The sequence below is a fragment of the Chlorocebus sabaeus genome, chromosome 9 (genome assembly GCF_047675955.1).
Source record: "Chlorocebus sabaeus isolate Y175 chromosome 9, mChlSab1.0.hap1, whole genome shotgun sequence".
NCBI classification, from domain to species: Eukaryota; Metazoa; Chordata; class Mammalia; order Primates; family Cercopithecidae; genus Chlorocebus; species Chlorocebus sabaeus.
The window spans coordinates 54,406,489-54,428,966 of record NC_132912.1 but is presented as its reverse complement, the minus strand read 5'-3'; the positions used below and the strand labels follow the sequence as shown (position 1 = coordinate 54,428,966).

The following is a 22,478-nucleotide window of genomic DNA, read 5'->3' as shown; positions in this document are numbered from 1 at the left end:
ATATAAATAGCCACTACCAGGAAGAAGCAGTGCCATCAGCTCCCATCTTTTCTTGACAGGAAGATCTTCAGTGCAGAAGCTGACCAGGAAGGAAGGGTTAGCACAGGCAGACCCACAGAGGGCAGGACAGGACTGCTATACACACAGCTGTGCGACCCCAAGTGGTCCTGAGAAAGAACACAGGACAAGGAGCAACAGCATGCAGAGGCTGCAGAGAGCAGAGGTCCTATGAGTCCCTCCATCCCGTCGCCCATCCAGGGACTTTTACTGAATACCTCCAACCAGCCTCATACCAGGCTTGGCTCTGAGGACTTGGCAGCAAACAAGACAGACACTTCTCTGCCCTCACAGACATGACGGCCCTCACAAATAAATTATTAACATCATTGCTGATGAGGAAGCCTGCAAAGAAGGAAAATAACATTTTGGTAGAGTAATAGGGGCCCTACTTGGAGCCAAGGGGAGCTCCTCTGAGGAGGTAAGATCAGAGGCATAGCCAAAGGCTGAGAAGGGGCCCAGCATGCAAAGAACCTTCCAGATAGTAGGAACAGCATGTGCAAAGGCCCCAGGGTAGATGCATACTTGGCTTGTTGGAGAGATGGGGAAAAGGCCAATGTGGCCAGAGCAGTGAGGTCAAGAGAAGTGGTGACTGAGACACAGGTAAGATCGGCTTTTGTCAGGGTCCTTGGGGACTTGTGGCCCCAGCGAGGGGTCTGGATTTTATTCTTAGTGCAATGGGGAGCCATTGAAGGGTTTCAGCAGGAGAGGGAGGTGATTAGATTGATTTTCCAGATAACTCTGGCTGCTATACGGACAATGGCCTGGAGGGAAGGGCAGAAGCAGGGGGCCATGAGGAAGTGACCTCAAGTGTCCAGGCTAGGGCTGGGGAGATGGCAGTGGAGGTGGAGAGAACCAGACAAAAGCCAGGTGCATAGTGGGAGGCCCAGCAGGTACAAGGAGAGCACCAGCTTGGCTGCCAGTCCTTCACACTCCCTAAGCAATCCCTGCTTCACTTTGCTTTCTGTGTCATTCCCTGTACTGCCCAGGATTGTCCTGAGATGATGCACAGACAGCCCTGGGCAGTTTGTAATGTATTGGTAGACACCTCTGCTTTTTTTTAAATTGACGTATAGTAATTGTACATATTTATGGGGTACAGAGTGATATTTCAATACATGTGTACAACGTGTAATGATCACATCAGGTAATTAGCATATCCATCACCTCAAACATTCATCATTTCTTTGTGTTGACAGCATCCAAATTCCTCTCTTCTAGCTGTTTGAAAATATACAATAAATTATTGTTAATTATAGTCACCCTGCAGTGCTCTAGACCACTAGAACTTATGCCTCCTAACCAGCGGTAACTTTGTATCCCTTAACCATCTTCTCCCTATCCTCCTTTCCCCTGCCCTCCTCAGGCTCTAGTAACCTGTATTGTACTCTCTACTTCTATGAGTTCAATGTGTTTAGCTCCCACATGAGTGAGAACATGCAGATGCCTCTGCTTTTGGACAGGCAATCACCAGGAGCCTGCAGTATGGCAGACGCTGCCAAGCTCACCACATTCCTTTCCCGAGTGAGATTCCTGGGCCAGCTGCAAGCACCACACAGGTGACTGTCCATGAGGCTTCTACAATGAAAGGAGGATTAGCTGAAATGGCTCCAGGACCCCAGCCAACTCCGACATCCCATGGCTCCATGAAACATGCACGAGACGGTGTATGTGGATAGAAAAAGTGTGCAGGACTGAGTCAGGTGCAGACATGCATGGGCTAATGGGATTTCTGGGATTCTTATAGCACACATAGGAGCTGGTCTGTGACCCAGTGTCAAGCCACAGGGCAGGCTGGGGAGGTGGACTGAGGGATCAGGCCTAGGTCCAGCCTGCTGGACATTTCTGAGGTCAGTGAGGGCAGCACAGGCCTCCCTGCAAGGTGGCTGGGGCTGGGAAAGACAGCCAGCTACCTCTAGAAAGTAAGCATGAGATTCGCAGAGCTCTGAACACACTGGACTAAAGGAGTCAGTGTACAATCCACATTTGGAGTCAAATAGCCAGCTGCATGAGCATTGGCAGGGGTGTCTGATGCACCCCCTTTTCTTGGGAGAAGATCCCAGAGCCTGAGGATCAGAGGCTTACCCAGAGCCACAGCAGGCAGTGAATTGGGAAGCCAGTGTCCTCTTTGGCTTCATCAGCATCAGCAGAGTATCCTGAACAAGCAGTGACCATTCCCATCCCTCTGCACTGGCCAGGTGACCTCACGAGGACAATAACTGTAGCTGCTCTTTACTGAGCACCTCCTTTGTGCCAGGCACATGCTAAGTCCTCTGTAGTCATTACTTCATTTGTTCCCGAAGACAGCCCATTAAGTGGGGGCACCAGTATCCCAAGTGTACAGGAAGGAATGCTGAGGCTCTGCGAGTTATGTCCCAGGGACCCTGTGTGTTAAGAGGGGCAGTGACAAAAGGGGCTGGGCGCAGTGGCTCACACCTGTAATCCCAGCACTTTAGGAAGCCAAGGCAGGCAGATCACAGGGGCAAGAGTTTGAGACCAGCCTGACCAACATGGTGAAACCCCATCTCTACTAAAAATACAGCTCAGCATAAAGACTGTCCGAGATGACAGTCACCAATCCTTAGAGGTACAAGGATCTTCAGCTCATGTGGTTCAAGGCTGGATTTTAGAAATTTGGGCACTGTAGCCCTGAAAAGGCAGGCTGGCCCATGCTCCCTCAGGCAGTCGGTGCCTGGCCAGGTCTAGCCCCAAGCCAGAGTTTGCTCACAGCCCTTCCTCTCCTGTCTTAGTCTGCTCTGGCTGCTAAAACAAAACACCATAGACCAGGTGGATTAAACAACAGACTAATTTATTTTCTCAACAGACAGTTCTGGAAGCTGAAAGTCTAAGATCAGGGTGCCAGCATGGTTGGTTCCTGATGAGGGCTGTCTTTCTGGCTTGCAGACGGCTGCCTTCTTGCTGCATCCTCACATAGCAAAGAGACACAGCAAGCTCTTTGGTGTCTCTTCTTATAAGGCCACTAATCCCATCATGAGGGCCCCACCCTCATGACCCCATATAAACCTAATTGCCTCCCAAGGCCCTGCCTGCAATGCCATCACATTGGGGGTTAAGTCCTTTGATATAAAATTAGGGAAAACAAACATTCAGTCCATAACACTTCTAGACCTTCCCCCAGTCTGGCCTTGGCTTTGCATGGCCCCCTCAGCTCTGGACACAAGAACTCTGACATCTGCTGACCTGTATAGCTGAGATCCCAAGAGGGCCACTCCCTGGGGTGGTAGGCAGACTGGCTCCCTCTCATCCCACTAGCATGATGCTGAGATGCTACAGATGACACCGACAATGAAGAAGCACTTAAGGTGCTGTCTGCGGCCTCCTCCTGACCTTGGCCAAGTTAAGTGACCACCACTGCAATGACCATCCCATTGGATGATCTCTGAGGGTCCCGGAGTCAGGCCTACACATCTGAGGCCAGGAATGTGCCCCAGGAGGGAGAGGAAAATGTATTTATTGAGTGTGCACTACAAACTGCCCTTAGAGCTGAGGATACCACAGGGAACAAAAGCAACCGAGTCCCTCCCTCCCCACAGTCCACAACCTCCAGGAGGCATCACCAGCAAGTCAAAGGAAACACAAGGCAAGGGGAGCACATGGCCAGGCCAGTCTCCTGTGGGTGCTGGGATGCACCCTCAGGATGCCACCTCCCAACTGGAACCTCACGTGAGTCCAGGAGGAGTGTGAGGGAGCTAGCAGTGCTCCAAGCAGCAGCTGGAAGCCTTGGCTCTTTCTGCTAAACATGCCCAGGCAGCATGGGTGTCTGCAACAGTCTCCTTGTGTGTGCATGTGTCTGTGTACATACACACCTGCTCAGCACTGCCCACCACACCAGAGCCCCCAAAAGCCCTTTGGAGGGCTGAGCCATCACACTGCTGGACTCTCCAGGGCACCTATGGCCATGTTCCTCCTGGAACAGGAGGAACCCGTTCCAGCAGTGTGATGGCTCAGCCCTCCAAAGCCTTTATCAGGTGCACAGGAGATGCCCAGAGCTGAGGCTCAGGTCCCTGCGCAGAGCTGGACCCCAGCAGCAAGCCTTAGGCCAGCTCCAGTTGGGGTTCTGTGATAAGGAGAGACCCACCCTCAGCTCTCCAGGCCCAGGCTAGCAAACTGCAGGACTTGGGGGTGGCCCACGGGGTTGTTTTAGTTACCAGAACCCTGTGGGAGAGGTGAGTGAGGGCAGGTACCCTGGGAGCCTCCTGGGACAAAGAAGGAGCAGCATTGGATGTTACAGCCATGGCAGGGAAGGTGGCAGGAACCCTAGAGCCCAGCTGAATCAAGGCAGGAGGAGTGCCATGGGGGACAGAGAGCAAGGAGACGGCCTTCCAGGCCAGACCAGGACCCAGTTTATAGGGGCACTATAAACTGCCATGGGTGGGCTGGGCCCAGAGCTCCAGGCAGCAAGGCCTGTGTCTCAGCCCTGACCTGGGGATTGCTAGCACCCAGACAGGACCCAGAGACCAAGAGGTGTCGTGTACCTTGGCAGGGTCCTAGGAGGATGGAAAACATTGTGGCCAGGACACAACAAAAACGAATGCCTCCTGAACATACTATGTGCCAGCACCCATGCCCTCAATGCAAGAATGAGCCCCAAGGCACTAAGTACCCCTCTCTCGGGCACCATGGTGGACTGTCGCTCACCACAGCCTCCCTCCTGCTGGCAGTACATCCTCTCTAGATCCACCACCACAACCCCAAGCCAGCCCCATTTCGCAGAGGTTGAGACTGAGGGTCAGAGAGGGAAAGTGATCTGTTCGAGAACACACAGCTAATCAGTCAGATTTGGGAACTGAACCCATACCTGCCTGACCCCTTTCCACCAAATAGCACAAGGTAGGCCTGCCCTATGGCCAGGTCCTACGGAGGCAGGGGCAGGCCAGTGGGATTCTGGCCACTTCATGCACTCAGAGCAGACAAGGCCACAGCAAGATGGAAATACCATGCCGTGACAGTCCACAGGTTCCCAGAGTCCCAGCCCATATGGAAGGCTCTGAGCAGCCTCCATATGAGCCATGTGGTCAACACTGACCTCCTTCCCTGCTCTCCTGAGGCACCCAGAATGGCTGGGGCTCAACCCCAAGCCGCACATCTCCACCGCCCTAAGTGGGGCCAAGGCTGTGGGAACCTGCTCACACTGCCCAGCCCAGGGCAGGAAGTGAGAGGAGGACAAGTCTCCACCATAGATCACTCAAGCTAGTAAGATCACAGCCACCTCCGCCTCTTCACCCAGTCACTGCCCTGTGCTCGCCCTGGGCTGGGCTATTCTAGTGCGTTTCCTCAACTGATCCTCTCAGCTGTCCTCTGTTCCATTTTACAGTCATGGAAACCGAGGTTGCCCACCCAGAGTCAGAAAGCAGAGTAGGGGTGGGAGCCCCAGTCTGTGTGAGGAACAGCCACTACACTCCCGCCCCCTCAGCTCCTGGACACCACACGGATGCTCCGGCGGAGGCATGGGGAAGCGCCAGGCTGAGCACAGTGGGGAACTGGGGCGGGTCAGGTGGAGATGCAGTCGCAGAGCACAGCTGCCTCACCTAGGGTCTGTCGAGGGACGAGTGTGAGGGAAAACTGGAAAGATGCGGCCTCAGGGCCACATGTCCCACACCTGGGTGGAGGAGGAGGGGCAGCCTGGGCTCAGGACCACTCTGGGCCCCCAGCTAACACCCTCCACCTCACCCACTGGTAATCTACACTGCCCACAGCTTGGACCTAGAAACAGAAGGGGCCATCTCATCCCCTCCGGACCACCCTGCCCGCACCTCAGGCCCAGAAAGGGGAACTCTGGGTTCTCCTTTCTTCAACCATGGCCATCCGCCAGGAAACGGGCTGTTTACGGGCTGGGAGGAAGGACTCAGAGAGTCTAGCTGAGATGTTGGACACAGACCCAGCTGCCTTCCTGGGCCCAATGCCTGTCAGAGAGGGCAGCACCCCAGAGAAAGGGGCTGTCACAGGCCAGCAACAGCAGAGAGATATGTGGTCTCCGCCCCAGCCCACTGCCATTAGCAGGAGAGGGCTGCCGCTTCGTGGGGCAGCAGGGGCAAGGCGTGGGAGTCTATATGAGGGACAGGGCCACAGGGCTGAAGCTGTGGAAAGTGCAGACTTGCCAAGTCCAGCTACGGGGACAGGGGGAGGTCATGGGTGCTGGTCCTGTCGGTGGCTGGGCCGAGAACCCAATCTTCACCTCATGACTAGCTCAACACTCCTGAGAGCTGGGATTGTCCAGGCGCTAGTTTACAGAGCACAAGATTGGCAGACAAGGAGAAAAGCAGAGGTGCAACCCCGGCCCGGGCTGGGGACCCTGGCTTCCTGACTTCCCAGCACAAGGAAGGGCTGCCCAGAGGTCTGCAGAGGAGGGACAAGTCGCTGAGTACACAATGGGGAATCGATGGGAGCCACGGATTCCACCCAACCTAGCATCCAATACCTAAAATTGTTTTTTGCTTTTTGTTTGTTGCTATTGTTTGAATGAATCGTCAAGGAAATAGGAAGGCTGTTTCAACATGAATGGGAAATAGGCATTTCTGTTGCTCACCAGTTGTTTCCAGTTCTCTCTGCTTCCAGGCACATAGTAGGGCTGTGCTTCCTAGATCCCTTGTGACTGGCTGCGGCCATATGACTGGTTGCGGCCAATGAGTCATAAGCAGAAGTGATGTGGGCACATCCAGGCTGAGCCCCCCAGAGCTCTCTTCCCCTCTGGCACAGCAACTGGCAACAACCAAGTGAAGTGACTATGAGGGGCCAAGCTCCCCACTGACCGGCAATGGACACACAGCAGGAGCAGGAAATACTGTGTCGTGCAAGTTGCTGGGAGTTTTGGATTGTTTGTTACTGCAGCATAACTTAGTCTCCCCTGACTCATATACTGGGAAACACAGAGCAAAACCAAAGGGTGGAGACCCACAGGCATGGCCATGGGTAACCAAGTGTAAAAAGAATCACATCCAGGGATGGAATGGGTTAGAAATGATCTGGGAAGAGGCAGGGCAGATGGGATGCTCTGAGTTGTCAGGCGACAGCATTTCCTGGGCAGTACAAGGCTCAGTGAAGAGGGAAGACAGCTGCTGTGAGGACAAAGCTAGAGGATTTCAACCTGGCAGCTACAAGAATTGGGAAAGAGAGTCTGTCTGCCATTACAAGAGGTGACTATAAGTGCTGAGGGACAGCCTTAGCTGGCCCCCAAGAGAAACCTGGAGAAATGGCCCCAGCAGGAAAATTGTCAAAGTACTCATGTCCTAGACCTAGAAACAGAAGGTGCCATCTCATCCCTTCTAGGCCACCCTGCCCACACCTCAGGTCCAGAAGGGGGAACTCTGGGTTCTTCTTTCTCAACTGTGGCCATTGGCCAGGAAACTGGCTGTTTACCGGCTGGGAGGAAGGACTCAGACAGCCTAGCTGAGATGTTGGACACAGATCCAGCTGCCTTCCTGGGCCCAATGCCTGTCAGAGAGGGGAGCACCCCAGAGAAAGGGGCTATCACAGGCCAGCCCAGGACTAGGAACAGCAGCAGCTCAGAGGCAGTATGATCCGTGACCTCTCCCGCACGCCTGGCATGAGGTATACATCTGCTCATTGCCAGTTAAGTCCAACCTCTCAATCTAGAGAGCCGAGCCATGGCAATAAGGAATGAAGGGAGCCTCTTGAACCCAAAATTTGAGGAAGTGGGTGGTGCTGGAGTGTAGTCTATAAAATGAGAAAGTGTGTGTGTCCCCATGTATGTGTGCATGTGTGTGTGCTCTTGAGTACGTGTGGATGTGTGTGTGCTGGAGTATATGCATGCATGTGTGTGTGTTGCACATGCATGTGTGTGCACCTGCACAGGAGTGACTCCAGAATGAAGGAGAACCCTGACGCCTATGAGTTCAGCACCCTGACACCGTGAGTTCAGCACAGGTTTGTGGGAAATCCAGAGAGGGGACCTAATGCTTAACTCCAGACTATCAATGCCTGCAGCCTCATCCACAGCTGTTATCACTGGCAGTAGCCCTTGAGGGGTCCAGGAACAACAGCTCTCTGTGGGACCCTGGGCAGCAAAGCAAGATTGACTTCAATGAGGGCCCTCCCTTGGGCTCTAGGTAGGCATGGGCATAGATGGTGAGGTTCTGAAGAACAACCTGCCCAGGCAGAAAAGAGGCCCTGGGTCCAAGCGGCAGCATCAACTTACAGTCTGACTATTCAAACAGCAGTTTCCTCCAGGAACTTCCTTATGCACAAGCAGCAGCCAAGCCCAGGAAAAGAAGCTGGCATGTCATTGGAGAACACAGGTAAGTCTGTGGAGGCCCCACAAGCTTACAGTGTGATGCTTCCAGAGTGAGCTTTGTAGAAATGGAAAGGAAACATAGCCATCCATCCCAGGTGACTGTAGCAAGCCCAGCGAAGACAAGAGGATGCCCCCCAGTAAGCAAGAGTGCAGTTAAGCATGCAAAAGATTATCAGGGTGGAAGGAAAGTGGAGGTGGACAGTGCACATTGGCTACATTGGGCAAAGACAGGTGTGCCAACGTGGTAGCAGAATAATGGCCCATAAAGATGTCTACATCCTAATCTCCATATCTGTGAATATGCTAGGCTACATGGCACAGGTTGCAGACAGCATTAAGCTTGCAAACCAGCTATCCTTAAAATAGGGAGGGCTGGGTGCGGTGGCTCATGCCTGTAATCCCAGCATTTTGGGAGGCCGACGCGGGTGCATCACGAGGTCAGGAGATTGAGACCATCCTGGCTAACACAGTGAAACCCCATCTCTACTAAAAATACAGAAAATTAGCCTGGCGTGGTGGCAGGCGCCTGTAGTCCCAGCTACTCGGGAGGCTGAGGCAGGAGAATAGTGTGAACCCAGGAGGCGGAGCTTGCAGTGAACTGAGATCGCACCACTGCACTCCAGCCTGGGCGACAGAGCGAGACTCTGTCTCAAAAAATAGTAATAATAAAAATGAGGAGATTATCTGGGATCATCCAGGTGGGCCCAATATAACCACAAAGGTCTTTGAAAGAGGGACCCAAGTGGAAAAGGGGGTTGGAAGAAGAGTCAGAGAAGGAGACGTGATAACAGAAGCCAGGTCAGCATGAGAGGATGTGAAAAGGCCTTGACTCGCCATTGCTGGCCTTGAAAATGGAGGAAAGGGCCAGGGGCTGAGGAACCCAGCAGCCTTCGGAAGCTAGAGAAGGCCAGGAAACAATTCTCTCCTCCAGCCTCCAGAAAGACCCAGATTTTAGCCCAGCAAGACCCATGTTAGGCTTCTGACCTGCAGAACTGCAAGAGAATAAATGTATGTTGATCTAACCAACTAAATTTGGGGTAAAATTTGTTTCAGCACCACAAGAAAACTAACACAGCTGAGAGGATGGGAATAAGGGGTCTACAGCATCTTTAGGAAGACACGGACATCACACTCAGACAGCCTCTGACAGTGTCTGGTGAGGCTGCCTGCAGGACTGCAAGGGTGTGGCCTCGATGGGACCTACAATTCTCTATAATTCTGAATGGAAGCCAAGGAAGATGCCAGAAGCCATCAGAGCTAGCAGAATGTCTAGATACCAGTGTGGCCAGTGAGGGGCAGAGTGACCACTTAGAAGGTAACGGATATAAACTGAGCAAGGCCTCCACATGGGCAAAACAAGCTCGCTGTGTTTCATTTTTATTTTATTTCATTGTTTCATTCTGTGAACCACAAGCTATTCTTGGTAATGTTTATGTCTTCCTAGAACCCTTTTGTGCTTATGATAACTAAAAGGAATATTGCCTCACTTGCATGCATTCCTTTTTTCTGCCTCTTCCCTAAACTGTTATCCCTCCACGCTGCGACAGGTATATCTACAGCATATCCAATAACTCACATCTTTTACTCACAGTAAAAAGTAATGCTGGGAAATGAGAAGACTCGTGCTCAGCCGGTTCTTTTATATAAATTATATGCATTTATATAACCTCCTACTTGAGCAGGCACTTTATGACAATCTGAAATTTTTTTTATTTAACAAATTAGGATCTCTTTTAGTATCTAGAAGACAAATTTTCACACTATTTGTTAATATGGACTTTGCCAGCTAAATCTAAGATGTAACATTTTAGAGATTTAAATGTCCTTTCTGTGTTATTTGCTAACTTTCAGTCCTTATCAAATGGATATTTTATGGTGTGATCCATTCTTTTCCATAAATTGACCAAATGTCCTAAAAGGCAGTGCTTGTAAGGAGCTTGTTAAAAGTCAGCCTAAAGAAATTGTTAAATATAAATCTTAGGACCAATATATCCAGGCCGAGTTTCTTATTTTGTTCAGGAATATTTAATTCTGCATATCTCAGCATAAATAGTTCCTTTAAAAAAAAAAAGTTTTGAACATTGAGAAATGTATGCAGTTACTAAAAGTAATGTTTACAAATAGTTCACAGTGATTTCAGAATAGGCCAATGATGTTAAATGGGAAAAAAAAAAAAAAACGGATATAAAACTGAACAGAATGGGAGCTCTCAAACTTTATAAAATACAGTGGTGGGGGAAAGACTAGAAAGAAACAACACTAGTGCAATTCAGAGCAATTTTGTTCTGCTTCTTGATGCTTTCCTGTACCTTCCACGTTTTACATAATAAGCACACATTGCCCTTTTTCTTTTTTATATTTTTATATTAATACATGCTCATTGCAGCAATGTATTTTCTTTTATAATCAGGGAAAAAAAGTAAGAGCTAAAAATGAAAAGGTCAGTTTGGGTCCTCTCTCAAGGAATTCACTAGCTTAAAAAAATGGTGTAGCTGAAAATATCAACAGTCTCAAGAGAAGCTGAGATGGATTCACAGTTGGGTCAAGGAATGGAAAGGGAATTACTGTTTACAGAACACCCACCTCAGGCCTTATGCAGACGATTTACACACGTCTCATCTCATTTAATCCTCGCAATCCCATGAGGCAAATCCTATGATTATTCCCTTCGAACAGATCTGGAAACAGAAGCTCAGAGCAGGGCTCCAGGGTCACACAGTGAGTGAAGACAAGATGGGAACTGAAACTCTTTAGGCTCCACCAAGCTCTTATCGCTGCATGGCACTGCCTCTCAGACCAAAACAGCTACAGCACCACTCTACTGAGAGGTCACTGTGGGCTTGTCCAGTCAATGATGGAGATCGAGCCCCCATCTGCATTTGCTCTCCATCCCTGACCACTCCCCTACTAAAACTCTTTTTCTTTCCTACTCAACCTGTATCGACAACCCATGTCCTGCTGCAATGAATGTCCAGGTCCAGGAGTGAGAAAGAAGCCATTCATCAAGCAGGGATCAAGCCCGGTGATGGAAAAGCACCCCACAGAGTACAGCCAAGGAAGGACATCCAGAGAGCTGAGTACCTGCAGCAGAGCCCCAGGCAAGGGAAAAGGAGGCTGATGAGCACTGCTCTGCCCCTCCCAGAGGCTTTCCAAGGCTGGCTCCTCCCATCCCTTGTAGGCACCCAAGGGCTATGCAAGGTCACAGGATAACAATGGATTTCAGTCCACCAGACTCATAAAATGAAAGTAAATGCCAGCTTTCACCAGCACAAACTCTCTGGGCAGTAGGCAGCCCAGCAACAATACCTGGCCAGTGTCTCTCTCCTTCGACAACTGTCAACCACCAGAATCTAACTCCCTACTTCCAGACATGCAGAAACACTCACTCTCACACCCCACAGAGACCGTGTCAGCCTGCCATCCTTGGAGCCTGAGACATTTTTCCAGTTATACAAACAGAGAAACCGAGACCCAGAAAAGGCCCCTGGGTGGAACATTTGTCCCCAGGACAAAGTTGCTTTGAGGAGCTTACAGGTTGAATCACCCATAGCTATGTTTTGTGTGGCTTGTGCTGTGTTGTTTACATTGCTTTATTAGTTGATGACAACTTTAAATCAAATTTTACATTAAGGTCCAGATTTGGGGTTCCTCTTAAAAAAATAAATCAGCACGTCTACAACAGTAGGATTTTCACTCCCAACGGCAAAATCTGTTAAAGCTGTGTGTCAGCTCCATCTTTTCATGGAGATGACCTCTTCAGGCCCTGTACTCCAGGTACCACAGGAACCAGCTGCCCGGTTCATCCTTGTGTGTTACCTGCATGAGGTGGCAACCTTGTGCAAGAGCACCCTGTTTAGTCCCTGGGGAACTGCTGATGGGAGTGAACGGGCATCATTCAGGGGCAAAATGAATGAGCTTGGATACTCAACACTGCAGAGGGGAGTCAACAGAGGTGTGTCACCAGACATGGAACACAGGCAGGGTCTCCACTACACTGGGAGCTCCTGGGTCCAGGAAATATGTGCTTCCAAACTGTGGCTTCGGCTCCCAAGCACAAAGAATGAATGTTGACAGAGATGGGGTGTGTGGAGCCAGTGTCAAGGGAACAGGAGGCAATGTGAAAGTTGTAGCTTGTCACCCCAGGTCCCCACCCCAGTTAGGGTTCCTTCCACTAAGAAGGCCCTGCCCTCCTCTGGCTGGAGCCCACCCCAAGAACCTGCAAGGAGTTGTGATAAGGGCACACCGAAAAGAAGTCCAGAACAGGGGGTGTCTGGAGACAGAGACTGCTGGTGGGGCACTAGACACCAAAGAAGGGCAGGAATTCCTCTTCCCTGTACCTCAACAGACATCTGACAATGGACATCTGTCACAGCTGGAAGCAGCAGCTCCCATAATAAGCAGTGTTAGCCTCACCCCCCGCCCAGAGAAAACACTTGGGACTCCCAGTTTGTAAAACCACCTCAAGTAATCCTTGGACCTTCAGTCCCCAGAACTAGTCCCCGGTCCCTGCCCCCAGAGCTGGCCCCTTTCCTTCCTCTGCTGCACCCAAGAATAGGAGACCCCCAGAATTCCTCCTTCCAGCACAACGACCTCCCCAACACCAGCTCTGACACCCCAGACCCAGACCAGAGCCATCATCGAGGTATTCTGTCCTTGCAGGCACCAGGGAGACTAGCAGCCCATGTGTACCATAGCAGCAAGAGGACTCTGGGCTCAAGGGGCTTGAGGAGAAAGCACCGGCCCGGAGCTCTTAGCCAGCCCACCTCCCACTACGCCCACTGCCCTCTCTACACTGCCCTACCAGTTCCTCCAGCAAGGAATCCCTGCATCCTGCACCACTAACTGTGCCCTTCTATCCTCAGCACTGAGGGGCACTGGCCTCAGAGTCCCCATGGTTGTGGGGAGCAAGGCAGAGGGAAGGAGAACGGACTTAAGCTGGGTAAGTGTCAGAGATGGAGCCTTAGGCCTTAACCAAGAAGCTGGAGGCTTGGAGAAGGAACCAGGGTTCCGGAGCTGAAAGTCAGGTTGAAGGGGAGGGACTAGGAGAGAGGAGGGAAAGCAGAGGGAGTTGCTGTCACGAACGCCCTCGCCGCGCACCTGTGGCGCCTGCCGCGGGGCCCGACCGCAGGCAATGGCCGTGGACAGGGGCGGCCCCGGCGCAAGCTAGGATTTCCCCGCAGCCGGACTAGCCCAGCTCCGCTCCTTTCCTGGGCGAACAGCGCCCACCTCCGGCCCAGGCGGCGGCGCCTCCGCCCGCGGCGCGGACAGCTATAGAGAAACCCGCTCCTCCAAACCTGGTGGAGGAGCGCGGCAGAGAAGCGCCGGGCTGAGGCTCTGAGGGCAGTGGGGCGCGAAACACCGCGCCTACCAGGTTATGCCCGGGAGAAGGAGACAGGGCGGGATCCAGGCGCTGGGCGTTCCTCACCTGGAAGCAAGGAAAACACCGGCCCACCGAGACCGGGGGGGGGGGGGGGGGGGGGGGGCACGCAGACACGCCCACCCCCAAACACCGAGAAACAAAGACGGCCCCGAGCCACGCACGCCTGCGCAGCCAGCGCTGGGCGCACACCCGCGCCCACACAGCCCGAAAGGCGGCGCGCAACCCGCAAGAAGCCCAGCTCCCCGCGCTCGCAGGCTCTCATTGCCGGCCCGCAGCGCAGAGCAGTCCTGGCGCCGCTGCCTAGGTGGGCCAGGGAAGGCGCGCCACCGCGTGTAGCACCGCGGCTGCCCAGGAGCAGAGAGGGACCCGCATAGCCCAGCTCGTCCCCAACCCCGCCTGTGCCCACTGCTGCGACGCCTCACAGACCGTGTCCCAGTGGGCCCTGGGCACAGCGGTCACTCACCTTCCTGCACAGCCTGGAACGGGTTGTTGGCCTCGATGACCTTGATGGAGTAGGTGATCTTCTCGCTCTGCAGGATGTCATCGTTGAGGCTCAGGTCGGATACCGCCAACTGGAATACCCTGTCGTCCTTGGCTGCGTTCTCCTCGAAGATGGCACCTGAAGGAGAGGAGGGATCAAGACCGGACCTGGACAAGAACCCTCTCCCCGCTTCCCTTAGCCCGAGGGTCAAGGCACTCGCAGACCGATGATTGCCAGGTGGTGGGAAGTCTGAGCTGGGATTTCAGCTTGGCAGGGTAGAATAAGGCTCTCCCATCTCCACCCGCACAGGAATATGCTCCCCTCCCCCCAGCAGCCCTCAGCGCACACGTGCACACAGTTGACATGAGTTACACATGCACATCCCACATGCTGCCACCAGGTCACACACGTGTCTCACAACCAAGGCACCACATGTCCTAGCCATACCCCACACAAGGGACTAAGCCAAGCTGGGGTGGCCCCAGGCAGTGCCCAAATGCCTTCCATAAATCCCATCCCAGGAGCCAGGAAGTTCCCCAGTAGGGTGGTGTCCGCCACCCAAACCCCAGGACAGAATGATGACTCCTTTCTGCCATGCACGTCCCCTGCTGAGTGGAGCTGAGCGAAGCAGGCCTACAGTTGGCTTTCCTGCACAGAGGGGTCTTCCTTAGTCAGGGGCCTCCGGTGGCCTGCAGCTTGGTTGGCTGTGACGCTGCCCGGCCTGGCGCCCTGAACTCAGCTTCCTACTCTCCATCCTTCCCCACTTCCATTTCCTGTATGTCTGTCGAGGGGAGTGGGGGAAGGGGACTGTGTCCTAGGCGCCTCCACGTTCAGATCTAGGGGGACTGGGGGTCCCAGAAGGACCTGTTCTTGAAGGGTTTTGTAGAACCGCGGACAGCTCCTCCAGGGCGCCCTCCGGCTGGCGCTTTGTGCACCTAGCACAGCTTCCGCGGACCCCGCGCTTCCAGCCGAGATGCGTCCGACCAGCCCGAGCCTAGTCCCGCAACCTGGGCAGCTCTGGAGTCAGTCACCCACACCCCGCCTCACCAAGCCCCGAGGGTCCCTGAGGTCCCGGAGCTAGGCCCAGTGATCCCTCAAGCTGGGGGCTGGGTAGGAAGAGGGAGGCCCCGATTCCTCACTACACCCGGAGCCGGAGCCGCAATGCTGACCGCGAGACCCGCACCCCTCCAGGGCGGGAAGCAGGTTTGGTCATGGGCCCCTGCAGGGGAATCGTAGTTCTCTGAGCCCAGGCCTAGTACTCACCACCCCACTCCACGCCCCGGCCCCGCCTGTCCCGTCCTCCTCGCCTTCAACACCTCCCAACCCCCAGTTTCCCTGTGATCGCTGGTCTTTCCCAACTTCCGGAAAGACGACTGCGGAGGGACTCCCAAAGCGACCGCTGTCAGCCCCCCAACTCGGCCTAACTTCCCGAGATTCCTCCCGTGTTGCTCCCAACTCCCACCCACTCCCCCTCGGCGCGCCCCCTCCTCCTCTGCTCTCTCATCTTCTCTCCCGGTTCCCTCTCTCTATCCATCTCTTCCCGCTCAGCATCCCCCTACCCCGTGCTGCCCACGCTTCTTCCCTCGGCTCCCAGCACCCAGACTGTCTGGGCCCCCAAGACTTGGACCACGCAAAACTCTGGGACTGTCCAGGATGGGGCTGCAGTCGCCACAACCAGATACACACGCACCCACACATACACCGAGAGCTACACAGACACACCAGAGAAGCAGGCAGACACTGTGTCCACTCTAACAGGCTGACAGTCGTGCACGCACCAACACACGCTCAGATGGCCCCACACACCCCAACGCCCTCTCGCAGTAACACGGACACCGTGCCAGGCGCACACAGCGACACACGCTGACAACACGCACCCACACACATTCACACACGGTTCCGGTCCGGTCTCTTTGATCTTGCCCTGCCAACTTGGCGAGCCCCCCGCCGTGCCTTCCCCTGCCCCCAGCTGCTCTGAGCGGCGCGGAAAGGACCTCCCGACCCGCCGACGGCCCCTCTAAGGGCGCGGGTCTCGACGCGCGTCCATCCCGGTGTTCTCCGAAGCCTCGGCCCTAAGTGTCGGCAGAGGCCGCGGGGCCCCGCGCGGAGATCGGAGCCCCGGGGAGCGGTAGCAGCCAGCGGGAGCGCGGCGCGGCCCGTGCACAGCTTCTCCGCCGGGCGGCGCGGCGCGGCCCTTCGGGGGAGCACCGCCCGCCGAGCCCCTCGGCCCGGGGAACCGCCAAGTTTGGACGCCGCGCACCCCCTTCCCCGTTGGGGCCCCCGCCCAGCCTCGGCCCGGCAGCCAGCCACGCTCACCGATGTGGATGATGGAGTCGGCCCGCACCGACACGCACTGGCATATCCAGGGGAGAAGCCACAGCGTCAGCGCTTCCATGTCCCCCGGGCGCGCGGCTCATCCGCCTGGGCCCGGGGCGAGGCCGAGGGCAGCGCGAAGCGGGGAGGCGCTGGTCCCGGTGCAGTCCCGGGCCGCTCCCCGGGAGAGCCGAGCCCGCCCGTGCGTCTTCCCCCGCGCGCCCGCCCCTGCGCCCTGCGCCCGCCCCAGCCCAGCCCAGCCCAGCCCAGCGCGGTCGGGCTCCCGCTCCGGCTCCGGTGGCGGCTGCGGCGGCGCTGGCAGCTTGAGCCCAGGCCGGCGCGGCGGGGGCGGCCCGCGGCGGTGGCAGCGGCGCTTCCCGCGGCTAGAGCGGCTTCGGGGGAGGCTGAGGCGGTGGCGGCGGCGGCCGGGCTGGCGTGGCGGCTCTGGGCTGGCTGTGTGTCTGAGCCCCGGCGAGGAGCGAACTGCGGAGGACGCCCCCTCCCCTCCCCCTCCCCCTGGGCTCCGCTCCCCCTCCCCTCCCTGCCCGCCTCCCTCCCCTCCGCCCTTCTCTCTACCACGTGACTGCGGAGCCTCGGCCTCGCCGCGCGGCGCTCGCCCGCTCGCGGCTCGGAGGGGGCGCCGGGTGCTCCACGCTCCCAGCCCGGGGGACGCTCGGAGACCGGCACGGCGGCGGGGACCAGCCTGGGCTGCGGCGCGCCGAGCCGTGGCTGTCCGGGCCTCCTTCTCCGGTTCACCAGGGGCGGGAGAACGGAGGAGGGCCGGCAGCTAACTGCCCTCGAGGGGCTCCCGAAGCGCCCTGGCGATCTCAGCAGCCGCGGGTCTCGGGTCATGTCCCCGGCCGAAACAGACCGTTCCTCGTGGAGTGGGACCTGGGGAACAAGAAGAGAGACCGGGGCGGGGCGCCGGGCCAGGCCCCGGGACACCTGGGGAGCCAAAGGGGTCCGGCCGCCGCTAGCATCTCGGAGCAGAGCCCGGGCCGCGGGCTCGAACCCTGGCTGACCGCGCGGACCTCGGCGGGCGCCCATCCCCCGCCCCGCCTGCAGCGCACTCAGCCGGGAGTCGGCAGGAGGCTCGGACTCTGAAGCCCAATTCATGGCCGGAAACCGGCGCAGCCGTGACCGCGGCGCCTGGACGTGAGGAGCCTTCCAAGCGGCCGGCGGGCTCAGATTCCGACCCTGCACGGAGCTTTCTTGCGCGAGCCCGGGCGAAGAGCCCGCTCCTCGCGGCCATAGCGGAACGGGGCTCCCTCCGCCTCCGGTGCCTGCCTCCGGCCGGCCACCACCAAAGAGCGTTAAGCTGTTGTGGGCTCCTGCCTGAAAGGGACTAGGCTCCATGTGGCACCCCCAAGATTACGAGGAGACAGCTGAGTTTCCTGGAGTCTGGGACCTGGCAGAGCCTCGTTCGAAAGCTGCTCCTCCGGCAAGCCTGGGAACGTCCCCAGGACTCCCGCCGCGCACCAGGTGGTGCTCGAGCTCGAGGGAGGCGGAGAGGCTCCCACCACAGCCCTTGCCCAGAGCTCCCAGAGCGGTGAGCGAGGCAGACACCTAACCAGGTCATCTTTTAAATGTTGGGGGGTACTATGAATGAGCTGTGTATGCTCAGATGCCTGGGCTCTGACCCAGCCTGGGAAGAAGAGTAGGGATGGCTTCCTGGAGGAGGTGACAGTTGTAAAGACTGAGTGGAAGTTCCCAAGGAGAAAATAAGGCTTCCAGGCATTGAACGGTGGTGAGCCAAGGCAAAAAGAAAGAAGTATGTGTGTCTGTATGTCTGTCTGTCTCCCATGTGGCCAGCCAAAGAGTAATCATTGGTAGATTTCACTTTGGAAAGAAAGATTGGAGAGGATGGGCTGTGCTGAGGGGGCCAGTGGAGGCCCATAGCCCTGTGAGGGAACCCTGAGGGGGCCAGCTCAGCTGGGCAGGGACAGCATGGTGGAGCAGAGAAGCTGGATTGCAGAAGTATCAAGGAATCCCATGGGCCAGCAAGGTAGCTTCCAAGTTGGGACCAGGGAGCAAGAAGAGAGGAGTGGTCATACTTGCCCATGGGAGTGGCTGAGTGTGCTCCTACACACACACACACACACACACTTCTTCCAAAAACCTGTCTTAGGGTCCTTGAGTAGTGAAACCTGACCCACCTTGCATCTCAAAACCCTCTATGCCTCTAATTCTCATTCCTGCAAAATTCTACCATTCACTGGCTGAAATGTTGTAAGGAGAAGAGAAATCAATGATGAGTTTTATTATACATCAGTTTGGTTCCTACGGGGACTGTCTCCACCTTGAAAGGATGCTGGGTGTGGTCTTGACCTGAAGTCCCTGTGGGTCAGGGACACTCCCAGGGTCTCCTGTTGTTGGGGGTTCTCCAGTGTGTTAGTACAGTGGGCATGTGATATACCCAGTTAGAAGTTTTTCTTTGATGTGTGTTTTGCTAGGTGTAGGTAGCATGATTTCAGTGGAACAAGTATTAAGACCTCCTTCCAAGTATTAAGAAGACAACCCACCAACACATAGTTTTGGAGTGATTTCCATCAAGTTCCAGTTTGGATGATGAGGTGGGTGATGAAGTTCCTGTGGCTTGGCATCTGAGGATCATGACTCAAGGTGGATCTCATCTGAAGCTGTTGACCTGGGGCAACCTCACCTTCTGTCCCAGGTGCCTCCTTACCCTCCAGCTTCCAGGGCGTGTGGTAGTCTGCCATCCCCATATGCTCATTCCCAGATGCTCACCCTGGGACAGTCCACTCAGCCAAGCCAGTTTTCCTATTCAGGCTACAATCCCCTGAACACCCCTTGTGTGGTGACTGTAGGCACTCTGCTCAGCTCCTGTTCCTCACAGAGCTGGGAGGCAGGCCCAGAGACCACTGGGGACCTGTACAGACTCACCTTGAGGCAAAATGTGTTTAATCCTCTGCCACCTAAAGTTGGAGTTGCCAGGTTCCAGGGGCATTGACTGTTAGTGGTGGCTTGCTCAGACTCATAAAGCCCTTAACAATTTATTGCTCCTGGCCCAGCTATCCCTGGCCCAACACCCTTATCCCTGATAGCCTCTGGGGCTGCAAATGCTGCCTCTCCAAAACCAGGGGAAGCAGCTCTACCCAATGAACAAGTTCACCCCTACTGCAAGAATCTAGCTGGAGAAGATAGATTAGCAATCTCTGGGTCATATGACACACACCCACTTCAGAGACAGAAAAACTGAGGCCCAGAGAAAAGCATCAGGTGAGTTGCTGGCAGGCCCAAGGCTCAGTCCTCTTGGTTTGCTCCTCACTACACAAAGGTGTATTCAAAACAATTAAAACTGAGTCAGTAAATCTTTCTTTTACACAAGCTCAGCCAGCACAGGTGACTGCTTTTTCTAAAGAGTTCTTCAGTTTTACTGATTCTAATTACTTTTCTTTAGCACTTACCACATGCAGGCACTATGCTCACCACCTGACATCTTACCGAGGAGATGGTCATCCCATTTTACACACAAGGAAATGGAAGGAGGGTGCAAAAAGATAAACTGGGCTTATCAGGAATCTCAACTGAAACAACACTGGAAGCTAGTAGTTGGCCACAGAAGCTGTAGGTGAAATGTCAAGGCAGAGAGAGGCCTCAGTGGTCTACTTGGAAGCCACAATCATTGTGACTTAAAGCTTTGTCATTCCAGAAATGCAGACCTTTCCTTTCTCCATTGCCTTCTTTCTCACCCCAGCCAAGAGCTGGACTAAGGAAAGGCCAGCTGGAGTCCTGGCCTTCCAAGTGACCTGCCTCCCAGGCACAATCCTGAGGAGCTGCCTGCCTGATGCAGAACCACCAGTGCCCAACCCCTGCAGAAGTGCCCCTCCTGAATCATGCGTCTCCAGGGAGGGCCCCAAAACTCTATCTTCCTCATTCCCTCCTCAGCACAGAGCCCACCAGTGATATGGAAGACGATTCAGCCCAGGCCCTGCTGGCAAAGAAAGGTCAAGTCCAAGCCTGGGGAATTCTCTGCAGGCTTTGGCATGGAACCCAGCTGTCCGTTGTACACAGGGTAGAGGCCAACCCAGGTCTTGAGGTCAAGCCCCCAGGAAAGAGTCTGTAGGCATCTGGGAAGGAGTCTTGCTGCCAGCCTCATCTGTCATTACAGGCTCCAGGGAACCCACTTTCTGCCAAGATCCAAGCTCAGAAAATCTCACTGCTGCCTTCCTCTCTTAACCCACTGGGTTCTTCCTTTTTTTAATTTTTTCTTGAAGACAGGGTCTTGGTCTGTCACCCAAGCCAGGGGACATTGATGTGATCATGTCTCACTGTAGCCTACACCTCCTGGGCTCAAGCAGTCCTCCCACCTCAGCCTCCTGAGTAGCTGAGACCACAGGCACATGTTACCACGCCCAGCTAATGTTTTTCATTTCTTGTAGAGATGGGGTTTCACCATGTTTCCCAGGCTGTCTTAAACTCCTGGACTCAAGCAATCCTCCTGCCTTAGCCTCCCAAAGTGCCAACATTACAGGCGTGAGCCACCACGCCAGCTTTGTTTTTTGTTGTTTTTTTTTTTTTAAACACCCTTGTTTATTGCTTTTTTCATCTGTTCTCCCAGCACTGCTTTGGCTCTTCAGTCGAATGTGAATTGTCTGTCTCTACTTTGTCTTCCTTACTACCCTTTCTTGCCAACCTCTTTCATCTTATTTTTAATGTTTCTCAGCTCGTATTTATTTTATTTGATCTTCTTTTATATTACTGTATTTTTTTAGTTTACTTTTACTCTTGGTAGCCTCATGGGTTTTTACTTTAAATTTCCCAGTCCAGCAATCTTTTGCATTGTTCATTCTATTAATTTGAGACTTCTATTGATTCATTCCTTGGTTTTCCCGAGGTTAGGGAGAAGGAAAATTCCAGCACCAGCTTGCCTCAGCCACCAGGGCGAGACCCACTGTTATGCCCCTTTGTACCCTTCCCATGGCACGGTGCAGACACCCATGTCGGGCAGCCCAGGTGAGGGAGGGCTTCTGTGGGCCACAGCCGTGCCCCATGGGCCAATGAGGAGAAAGGAAATCACACACTGTGTGTCCACCCTAGATAGGGAGGCCTCATCTTTCCAGGGCAAGGACCTCTTTACCCCCATTATACAGTCAGGAAACTGGGACTCAGGACTGGGTCTTCAGTCTGCTTAGAATCAACTAGTCCAAAAAGTTACCTGTGTGGAAAATTGCTTCCTTTGCAAAAGCAAGGAACTCCAGAGGTCTCTTTCCTGGACTCAGGCTCTCCAGGCAGGGTGGGTGGCAGGACTGAACAGCAGCTCAGGCTCATCTGGGGCTCTCATGCTGACATCCAGGACTCCCTTTGACCCCTTGGAATCCAGCAAGGTTCATCCCTTCCTTAGAACCCTGCAAAAGTCAGATAAGGCAAGCTGGAGTGTGTACAAAGGCATCTGCAAACGCCAAGGGAGAGCAAAGGAGAAGGAAGGCTCAGGTCGGAGGAACGACCCCCAGGAGCTGTCATCTCAGTCCCAGGCCTCTAGGGGCAGCCTGTGTCTCACCTCCTGCTAAAGCAGAGATTCTCCAAGTATGTGCCCCAAAGCCTGGATCTAAGAGGCTCTCCAGAGGAAGCTCGGGGTTTTTGAGAACGCCACTCCACGTCCATAGACAGCCTTGGGCATGGGCGCTTTGAGTCTACCTGTGTGTAGAGAATGGCTTCTGCTGCTGCAGCTCACACGTGTAAAACCACAACCCTGAAAAGCCTGTCCTAGAGCCCACAGGCTGGCCTAGGCCCTCCCAGGAGACCTGCTGGGCTCCCTGCTTCCCAACCCCAACGCCTGCCTGGGGTGGCTCCTCTCCTCTCTCCCCAACAACTGGGCTCTGCAACTCTGCTGTTTTTGCACTTTGGAGACCACTCTATTCCCCAATGACTGGAAGGACTAAGTGGCAGGGTCCTGAATCCTGGCCTGTCTGACCCCAGAGCTGAACTCAGGCTCCTGTACCCTCAACAGTCAC

General features: G+C 54.7%; 1 protein-coding gene across 3 annotated transcripts in view; it reads right to left on the bottom strand.

The window, feature by feature from the left end:
• GRID1 (glutamate ionotropic receptor delta type subunit 1) overlaps nt 1-16,988 on the bottom strand; it is a 798,312-nt gene extending 781,324 nt beyond the window's left edge. For 2 of the 3 annotated variants that reach the window (XM_073019016.1, XM_038008970.2), the window contains exons 1-2: nt 16,507-16,710; nt 14,173-14,328 (exon numbers count right to left, since the gene is read on the bottom strand). In XM_073019016.1, coding sequence (XP_072875117.1) covers nt 14,173-14,328; nt 16,507-16,585 — 235 coding nt within the window. In that variant the 5' untranslated portion in view covers nt 16,586-16,710. Of the gene's footprint in view, nt 1-14,172; nt 14,329-16,506 lie in introns of all 3 variants that reach the window. The other variant, XM_007962718.3, reaches the window with a different exon arrangement.
• Nucleotides 16,989-22,478: the final 5,490 nt, after the last annotated feature.